This window comes from Toxorhynchites rutilus, chromosome 2 (genome assembly GCF_029784135.1).
Source record: "Toxorhynchites rutilus septentrionalis strain SRP chromosome 2, ASM2978413v1, whole genome shotgun sequence".
Classification (NCBI taxonomy): Eukaryota; Metazoa; Arthropoda; class Insecta; order Diptera; family Culicidae; genus Toxorhynchites; species Toxorhynchites rutilus.
The window spans coordinates 58,826,755-58,837,559 of NC_073745.1; the positions used below are offsets into that span (position 1 = coordinate 58,826,755).

General features: G+C 40.6%; 1 protein-coding gene across 5 annotated transcripts in view; it reads left to right on the top strand.

Moving 5' to 3' along the window:
• The window catches only part of LOC129767798 (IQ motif and SEC7 domain-containing protein 1), a 424,090-nt gene extending 418,478 nt beyond the window's left edge, over window positions 1–5,612 (top strand). For all 5 annotated transcript variants that reach the window (XM_055768999.1, XM_055768998.1, XM_055769003.1 and 2 more), the window contains 2 exons: window positions 2,467–2,880; window positions 3,485–5,612. In XM_055768999.1, coding sequence (XP_055624974.1) covers window positions 2,467–2,880; window positions 3,485–3,954 — 884 coding nt within the window. In that variant the 3' untranslated portion in view covers window positions 3,955–5,612. The remainder of the gene's footprint in view (window positions 1–2,466; window positions 2,881–3,484) is intronic.
• The last annotated feature ends 5,193 nt before the right edge of the window (window positions 5,613–10,805 follow it).

Sequence of the window (10,805 nt, forward strand, 5' to 3'; positions counted from 1 at the left end):
GAACGGTACTACGAGCGGCACCGTATTTCTGAGCGATATCATGTTCGGACAGTCCAGGGTTTGCTCTGACGGTTCTCAACACCTTCCAATTCAGCTGACGATCGTAGGTTCCGCTTCGACGCTTCTTTTGAACCGCCCGGTCCACGCTGTTCCGCTCGCGGAATCGTCTGAGCACATCACATACGGTAGTTTTAGCGATATCCAACTGTTTCGCGATCTTCGCACCCGACCACGTTGGATTGTCAACGTGGGTGTGCAAGATTAATTTTCTTCTTCTGTCTTCCATGTGGAATAACTCCGGACTTACGGCACGAAAAAATTTGAAACTTTTACCACCAGAAGAGGAAACATTTGTAAACAAACCGCTGTAAAAACTTTCTTGCAGCGGCCACTGACTGTGCCGCTGTAAAATGTGCAACGCGTACGGATTCTAACTGGACAAGACTTTAATCTAACAAACCTCCAACAACTATGGCAAGATATTACAATTGAACAAATCGCACCAGAAATTACAGCTAAGCTTGTTGAATCAACGCCACGGCCATGTCAAGCTGTCTCTCATGTCGAGGGTGGGCACACAAAATATTGAGTGGGTATCCAAAATATGTATATACATTTTTTTGCATTTAACCAGATACGGTTTTTTCCGGATGATGCTTTGGTTAGAATTGTGTTTTTTGGCGATGTCGTAGTCCGAGAGTCACTTTTCTTTAATTTGGTTTAATTGTTCTCCATACCTACAACCTCAGTTTCCGTTTGAAAGCGTCCTCTGATCCGTCCGAACAACAGTTGTACGTTTACGGAAACGTTTCAGCACATCATATACGGTCGATTTAGTCACTTTCACCGATGAGATTTTAATATCTTACCACGTCAGATATTTAATGTGGGTGTCCAAAATCAAATTTCTTCTCTCGGCTTCCATCCTGCTCAAGTTTTTCAAATCAAAACGGATAAATGTGAAATTTTAACCATCGAAAGGTTTTCACAGGTTTTCCGATCAATTTGCCGTCAAAAGATTCCAGATACGCCTGCTACGACCGCTGCTATAAAATGAACGGTGATTCCGAAATCTAAATGTTTCAAGCTTCAGCAAACACATATCGTGTAACGATAAAACGCCATTTGGAAGAGAAATGGTATGAGAAGATGGAACTGCTTTATCACTCTTGAGAATCGCGGGAGTTCTTCAAGAAAATAAACACCCCATGAAGGCTCTGTGCCGCGGACCGAAATTTGCAGGGACAAAAAAGGAGACTTCTTGACAAATGAACGCGAGGAGATAGGAAGGTGTCGGCAGCACTACTATGAACGCTTGAACAGTGCGCAGATAGGTGAATAAGACGTCGTTGAAGAGAACTACACCGTTGCGGTGAACAACGACGTCGTATCACCCCCGACGATGGGTGAAGTTAAGGAGGTCATTAATCAGCAGCTAAAGACCCACAAAGCAGCTGGTAAGGATGACCTCACAGTGGAGCTCTTCAAGGGAGGTTCGGGAAAACTTGTAGAGTTGATAGTCAGGATCTTGGACGCAGAACAGCTACCGGAGAAGTGGAAGGACGGGGTATCGAACCATCACAATCCTGAAGGGTGCCTACAAAATTCTATCTTAAATGCTCTTTCGCCATCTATCGCCCATAGTAAGCAGATTTGTGGAAAGTTATCGGACCAAATTCATGCCCGGCTGCTCGATAATGGACCAGACTATCGCAATGCGAGAGATGCTTCAAAATTGCCGCGAGTATGAACACTCTACGCACAACGTTTTTGTCGACTTCAAAGTCGCATACGATACAATCGACGGACGACAGTCATGAAAAATTATGAAAAATTATGGACGAGTACGACTTTCCTCGCAAGTTGACAAGACTACTCAGACAACGAGGGACGATGTGCGGATCTCAGGCGGTTTCTCGGAATTATTCGAGACACACAGATAGTGGATTTGTATAGCAAACTGATTGGGCTTGGGATCAATGCGTCTAAAACTAAACACATGCTAGCAGGAGGAGATGATCATAACAGAACCCTTCTTGATAGTAATGTTGTAATCGGTGATCGCCGAATTCGTCTACCTCGGTTCGTTGATAACAACAGCCGTGAAATTCGAAGACGCATAGTCAACGGAGTGTGATGGGCGGGGGACATTTGTTAGACCAGGAGGAGCAGATCTTGGGATGAATTCGTGCTGCCCGGGGTGGGAGAAGTGCAGCCATTAACCCTGGTTTATTGTCGAAACATTGTGAAGAAACTCTAAAATTCTTATGGGGTGTGGAAATCATGAATTAAATAAATAAAAAAGACAACCATTTATAAACAAACCACTGTGGAAAATTCCTTGTAGCGGCCACTGAGCGTTCCGCTCAAAAAAAAAACAACGCGTACGGGTTCCACGTGAACAATGCTTTATAACAGTATCCATTCCCAGCGGTGTTGTAATAATTTTCTTTTGCACCTTTCTAGATTATCCCTACTGTATTCGCCTTTCGCAGAAAGTGGACGGCAAGGTGCTGGTCACGTTCAACGCCCGCAACGAGCACGACCGCTGCAAGTTCGCCGAGGATCTGCGCGAGTCGATCAGCGAGATGGACGAGATGGAAACGCTGCGCATCGAGGCGGAACTCGAGCGCCAGAAGTCGGCCCGCGGTCAGCGCAGCGGCAACAGTGAGAACCGCGACAGTGGCGTGGCGGACGTGGAGGTTTGCGCCGGCCAGTACCACAACCACCACCACCACCATCTGCACCAAGGTAGTGGCCAAGTCGGCGGCGGCGGTGGCGGCGTCTCGCCTAGCGAATGCGGAATTGCACACACACATAGCGAAGCACAGTTGAAGCGAAGCGCTCTTAGCAATTCACTCTTAGATATGCACGAACAATGTAAGTCATTCTAGATAACATTCGACATAAAACAGAAACTCGAATCCGTCTCAGGCAATACACGAGAGAGAGAGAGAGAGAGTAGATGCTTTGTTTAGTTCTATATTTTAATTTAATTCTTGTGTTTGGTTGGGTTCATTTATTCTCTCGCTTGTCCTCCAAAACTTGACGGAAGTGACCCGCTCTCAAATTGGCGCTGGTTCGCCGCTACTCGTGATAATTGTCCTTTCGTCAAGTTGGATGCTTCGTTAGGATTCTCGATTGTTTCCTTCCAGCCAAACTCATATTACGATGCGAATGACACTGATTTCCGTTTCTTCTCTTTCTGTTTTCTCATTGCATAACGAATGCTCGCGCTCTTCGACACACCACGATCTCATCATTCTCTGCACCCATCAACGAATAACGACCAATCCTAATAAATGTATCACAAAATATAACAACCATCATCCACACACACATTGTGTTTGCCTGCCGACATTTTATGTTTCGTTTCGCTTCCGTTTAAATCCATTCTATTCTCCTTATCCCCCTCGAACAAAAAAATGCAAACCCACACATGTTATACAACCCGAACAAAAAAAACCATCAAACCCCCTCTTAGTTGGCAATGAGAAGCCCCAACGGCGTGGTAGTGTTGGCTCGTTAGATAGCGGAATGTCGATCTCATTTCAATCCACCTCCGCGAGCACTGGTTCACGTAGCGATATCAAGGTGCGAATGATGCCCCATAGCAACACATCCGGCCAAATCATAATGCATGCCGGCCAGCATCCCACCGCCCTGATGGGTGCCATTTACCATCAACAAATTCTGCACCAGCAACAGCAGCAGCAACATCAACAACAGCATCCGCCGACTGCCGCCATATCACAGACCGCAATCATTGGTGGTGGCAGCACCAGTCAGCAGCAACCGACGCAGCCAAATCAGTTGACACTGGCGGCGGCAGCGGCGCAGCCAACGACGCGTCGGGAGCGGAAGCTATCCCGCACGGAGGATAATACCGCACTGACAGCGGCTGGCGGACCGGGTGCTCCCGGGTCCAGCTATGGACGCTCAACGGAGGTTTAAGGAAAGTTCCCACAGAGTGTAGAGCGCTGTTTCGGTGTCCAATGCAAATGTGTAAATACCAGATGGCAGCATCGTACATCGTACACCGTCACCAGAGACACAAACCAACCAAATCGTTTCCTATAATAAAATAGGTGTGTTTATCTTCTTCGCAAACAAAAGTAAAACAGTAAAAGAACGTGCGAAAGTGATTGTTTATTAGTCATACTTAAGCCAATTTCTCAATTCTTGCGATTTTATCCCATTTACGAAACGCGAACCCACATCTAGAGAATACGACAACACAAATCAATACAAAGAGCAATAACCGAATGAAGCAAAACACAAAACAAACTCTATAAAACTACTAAACAAACAAAAAATATACAACACAGCAGTCCAGCCAATTGTTCATTCGTTTTTCTCTGTGCTCCCCTCCCCCACCAATCAATTCTTAGAGGCGGGCGTGTATATGTTTGCTATTCCAATTCCATAGAAATCATTTTTACCTGCGTGCGTGTAGGTGTGCGTGTGCGCGACGAGTTTGTGTGCGAGCGTGTGTTGTAAATAGTTGATTCCCCTTGCAGCTCCGCCCATCCGCTAACCACATCCATCCCAAACCTCACCATTTCTATAGTTTGTAGCTAATATGAATTCGCGCAGTATACACAAGTAAGCAAACAAGCAAAAAAAAAAACAAAAAACAGAAAGGGATAATAACAAGTTTGTAATCTATTCGTGAGTATATTAAAACAAAAAACAAAAAAGAACTTATCGAAACAAGAGGGGAAAATGGAAGCGGAAACAATAATAATTATAATAATGTAATCTTAATTTAAGTTTGTGAACAGACTCGATCGACTTTGACGCGGAGGACATATTGAATGAGCGGAGAAAACGTGGTGGATTTATTTTTGTAACATAAAAATATTCATAGAAATAATTTCCGAATGCGTGCGGGGCAAACCGCGTATCTCAGCAGGCGGGAGTCAAAAATTTCGTCACAAAAATAAAAACAGAGACAGAGACAGGAGTTAATCAAACGTTCGATGTGTTACTCTGTGTTTGGAGAGGTTTAGTTTTACTCTTGTATAAATTAACTCTTATAGATGCTGAAACGTGGATTTGATATGAACTCTCGTCAGAAGAGAAAAACGGAGTGGAATATGTGAGAGCGGATAGCGGATGAGGGAAGATTGGTAAATAATAAACATTAAGTGTAGGCTAGGGTCAATGTGTGGAGGAAAATAATGACAGTGCGCGGGAAGTGATGGGTAGACGAAAGGTGAAAGAATAAAATTGCAGAAAAAATAATCTAGTCCTGTTCGATAAACGTAGTAATTTGACACTTGAAGAACTAAAAAAACAACCAAGCTTGTGGAAAATAATAATATATTCGTAAAGCTTAAGAAAGAAAGCAAACACAAATGAGGTAACGGAATCGTGAAATGAATAAAGCAAAAAAAAAACTCATTTAACTACAATCTCTGAATAATTACAGTTTGAAAATAATACTAAATTTTACAGAGTAAAGTGTTACAAGAGAATACCCCGTTGTCCCCCCGTCAAACAAATCTGTGGAATAGTGATAATCGCTCCTGTGGAAAAAAAAAAGAATTGACAAATTATTCACGTAAACCGATTTAACAGAACAATAATAAATATTCGAAAATACGAGATTTCCGTATTCGTTGTCGTTGCAAGGAAAGAACAGCCCATCGATCCCATCAAGTAGAGCTCAATTATTTGACGGATCCTCAAGGATACGGTAAGAAGGAGAGTGCTCCACGTAAATCGAAGCTCTCTGACCGGGATCAGCGGGAAATAGCTAGATCAGATTCGAATACCTCAAAATCGCTTATGCAAATAAAGCAATATTTCAATTTAAATGTTACTCGGGTGACAATTCGTCAAGTTTTGGTAAAAAATCCTCACATAAAGAGGGTTTAAATGGTTAAAGCTCCTTATCTTACACCATCTCACATCGGAAGACGGAAGGGTTAAAAACTAAATAATTAAATGCGACTCATATTCATCGTAAAATTGATCCATTTTACTCTCATGTAGTGATAAGAAAAAAAATTAAAATTGTCATATTTCTACTTCATATTTCACATACAAACAAAAAATCTCCAATTAAGACGTGGCAAAATTGAGTGTACAGTTTAAGTTTTTCTTAATGTTAACAGATAACAGAAATCAATCCCCTAGTATCTGGTATGATCCCCCTTTGGCGTCTAGAACTTTCTGCAAGCGCCGTGTCGAGATTTCTGAACACTGTAGACGGAAGTGCCTCCCAGATTCCGTAATCGTCGTTTTGAGTTCCGCTTCGTTCCCTGGATTTTAATGAATGGATCGTTCTTGATTTCTCACCATAAATACTTAATAGTGTTCAAGTGATTTCGGAGGTGTTTTGAGTTGACTGGGACATTATAGAGCATTTCCATACCATGGAGTCAGTTTGCTTCGGGTCATTATTCTGTTGAAAGTAGTAATCACGAGGGAGACCCAATTTCAGAACGGGAGACTGCAAGTTACGTTTCAGGAAGATCAATTAAGCCATTTTGTCCATCACCGAATCGATAAACTCCATGGTTCCAGATCCAGAAGCCGCCAATGTACCATACATCATCTGACTACCGCAGCCGTGTTTTTCTGTGGGAACCAAATGCTGAACCTGGAGCACCGATACTGGTTTCCTCCATACCATCTGTCTTCCATCCGATTCAAAGAGATTGGTTTTCGGCTCATTCGTATAAAAGACCTTGTTCCAGAACTCCTTAGGTCTGTTTACACATGCATTAGCAAACTATAATCGTTTTTTTTCATATTCACCTTTGAGATGAAATAATTTTCACGGCCAATAAAACCTCTTAGATTGTTCCTGTATGCTGCTCTCCGAACAGTATCTGCGCTGACAGGTCTTCCAATGATGCCGGCCTCTTCGGTAGTCAATTTAGGAATGTTTGTTATAGGGTTCTTTCGCAATGTTCGCATAATTACTCGTTCATCATCAGAAGACAGGATACGTTCGTGTCTTCTACTCGGGAGATTCTCCATGGTTCCTTCGTATTTCCATCTGTTTATGATTTAATTTGCTGTAAAGTGAGTTCTTCCGACTATAGCTGCTGTTTCCTGCAATGTATTTCCACGACAATTCATATTTATTATCATTGTACGTGTAACAATATCTATTTCTTTCCTCTAACTTGCCATTTTGATAAAAAAATGCAAACATCAATAAAAAACAAAAACCAACACTTCCCAAGCAATGGTTAAGTGTTGACACCAATCACTGATAAAAAAAAAGTAGGCTAATTCGCAAAGAAACTTACTTACAAGACTATTTTTTTCGGAGAAATTTAAGGTGTACACTCAACTTTGCGATGGCTAGAATAGAGATTGTTTTCAATTTTTAGGAATGACATTTTTTTTGTCAAAAAACGATTTTTCAGGCGGTAAAACGACCTGATTTTCAAAAAACTCAAAGTTTGACCGCTTTGCGCCATTCTCCCTTAAGTCCGATTGAGCTGATATTTGGCATAGGGTGTTTTTTCGAGGTGATGAAAATTTTTTATGGGGTAACTTTTTGAAATTAGAGATGACCATTTTCATTGGCACCCTACTGTACATGTTCTGGAATCCCCTCTCCTACCGTTTTTTCATGGATATCGTCTCAAAAAAAAAATTGTAAGGGGTTGTATCTAGGACACGACCGCATATTTTCGACGTAGAACTACGCAGTTATATTATGCAATCCACTTGTTTATCACTTCGAATATTATTTTAGAATACATCGAATTTTTTGTAATAGATTATGTTCTTCGTAACAAATAAATTCGATGAACGTCGTTTTACGTTTGATATGATGCGTAGGACTGCCAAAATATGTGAACGGAAGAATTGTCAAACGATCATTGTATTTTACCTTTCCCTCTGAAATTATTTCACATCTCATGTTTACGTAGTTCTCGAACCGCGAAAGTTCATCCACCTCTAGTATCTGAAATGACGATTTTCCCAGGCTTCTCAGTTTAAAAATACGTTTTAGGGAAACATATTCCGGTCTGCACAACGAGAAGCGAATACAAAAGTACTCAGCACCAAAAAATACCCCCGACTTGCATGTATTAGCAAGGCGGATTCCCCCAGGCACATGAATTTTGAAGTCTGTGTTAGGGAAACACAGCTCAGTGGGAAAAAATACCCCTCACTTGCATGTTTTGACAAAGCGGATTCTCCCAGGCATATTGATTTTGAAGTCCCTGTTAGGGAAACACAGCTCGGTGGGAACAAATATACTCCCGGCTTGCATATATATATTTGCAGAGCAGATTTCCACAAGTACATCGATTTTGAAGTCTGTGTTGGGGAAACCGTAAATATGGCCAATCAAAACTTGGCAGTTGGGGCGTTTAAATAACGCTTGACATTTTACCGTTATTCAATTGTCCATCGCATGAAAAATAACATTTTATTAATTGTGATAGACGCGTGGAAATATTTCCTATCAATTGATGCAAACATCTTTCCTATCTGTTAAGAAATGTTCGAGTTATAAGCATTCGAAATACGGGTAGGTATAAATCGGCAGAACAAATGTAAGGGAAAAAAGGAAGTTATTCCAGTTTTCATGTATTCAAACCGTTTAGAGATTAGTGAATTGTGATGTAAAGCATATCAAACAAATCTTAGAGAATTGTTATGTAAATCATGAGAATTCGTTCACAGTGAAAATAGTTATTAACGTTTATTTTATTTCATAAAAACGTGACCTGTTTTCTGATTTGGCACCCTTTCTGAAAGACGTAGTTCTACGTCAAAATTCACATTCCAGCAAAACAATGTTACTGTTCATATCAGCAAGGAAACTAAGCAATGGAATAAGGACCAAAAACTTAATTTTTTGGACTGGCCGGCTCACTCTCCAGACTTGAATCCTGTTGAAAAATCTCAAAGAGTCCTTACGCGCAACGGTACACCACGATTGAAGAGCTCAAGGTCTCAATTTAGGAAACATGGTCAAATATCGCGAAATTCGTTCATCAGTATTTGGTAAATAGTATTCCAACACGATTTTTACAGATTTTTTAGCCGAAATGGCAAGGTTGCCAATTATTGACATGTAAATCAGCCGATCGTTTTGAATTTTTCATTGATAATTTTAAAATGGTCTTATAGAAACTAGACAGCACAAATTATCATATTTAAGTACAATAAATTAACAAACAACTCTTTTGAACGAAATTGACGTGCAGTATACTTTATTCTGAACATTCAACAATGTATGAATGTATCTTGCTGAAATTCTAACTGTTTGTGTTGCATCGAAATAGAATCAGGGTGGTCTTATAGAAGTTGAACAGAGTGTATACACCGTTCTGAATCATATTTCGGACATTCTTTGTGTGGACACCGACTGGACAACATCGTTGCTGGACGGGCTGGACGGCGAGGGATCGAGTGCCTTTCTCAAGGCAAGAGGGCGGAGGTGGTAGCGCTGGAGTAAAATAGAGTAGTGTTTTCAAAGGGCCTTTCTCAAGGCTAGAGACGAATGAACTGAAAAAGTTTAAAGTCTCTATAATACAATACCATTACCATTACCATATTTCGGACACTTGAAATGCCTAACGCCCTGATTATATAACTATAAAATGAATATCACAATTGATTCTTTAGAGCAGGTTTTCAAATGGTGCTCCGCTAAGTTATAGCAAATGCTCCACTTGAAAACCCACCATGGAATAAAACAATCTTTAATTCGATTTCACAGGGCATATAATGCTTTATTTTGTTTACTTCGGGTAAAATGCCGTGTAACTGCGACACGCAACCGAAATAGAGCTGTTCCCAGTTAGGTAATGTCAATGCAGGTGCTCCATCTATTTTTTTTTTTGGGTGATATGATCAATTCCAGCAAATAAAATTTAATTTCATTTTCACCCAAGGAATATTTATACGGCGAGAAAAATTGGAAAAGTGAAGAAATATTCGGAAATGTGATTTCCCATATGCTCAACATATAGTATTATCTCATTCCACTTCGGCATCTTCTATCGTAATACGCACAGTTCAACGATTAATTACCATCGTTCTGTAATCATCACTCGGTTTTAAAGACTGGTAGAGTGAACAAACAATTCCCAACAACCAAACGAAACGGCCCTTTTCAGGGCCACCAAATCACTATCAAAGAGTTTAACGATGTAATTCTTCGAAAATATCCAAAATCAGCATGCAATAGATAGCCTAACGGAATCCTACACCAACTATGCGGTCGTGTCTCGGAAACAACCTTCCTGTGACTTTTTCCCAACTTACCCTCACTGGATGATTTTATGTTCACCTAATTCATGAATAATATTTTATGACTATAACGTTGTGATTTATGTAAAGAACTACAGGGAAACTTCGATATAACGTACCCTCGTTATAACGTACATTTTACCTCGATATAACGTACACATTTTCAAAGTGTAAAGGAAAAAATTTTTCTGATAGAACAATGGAATATCTGTATTGTGATGCTAAAACAAGTTTTGTACCTTCAATCAATTCCGAAATACAGCTGGTTTTGTGATTCCGGATTCTAAATGAATCATGTTTTAATCAACAGTACGAAGGGAAACATCATGAGAAAGGCTCGCTTCATCTTCTGATTGAAGTTATTCATTAACTTTACTAAAAAAGCAACACAATAAAGTATTATATACTACGTTTGTGAGTACTTTATTATGCTTCTTTTTGGCTTCTTCACGCAGTTTCTCCGCCAAAACGACTAAACAGTCAGTCGGGCGTTTAGTCGCTGTCTCCCTCTACCGACTCGACTATATCATTTCATTCTTCCTAGTCAAATTGTCTTCATTGCATTT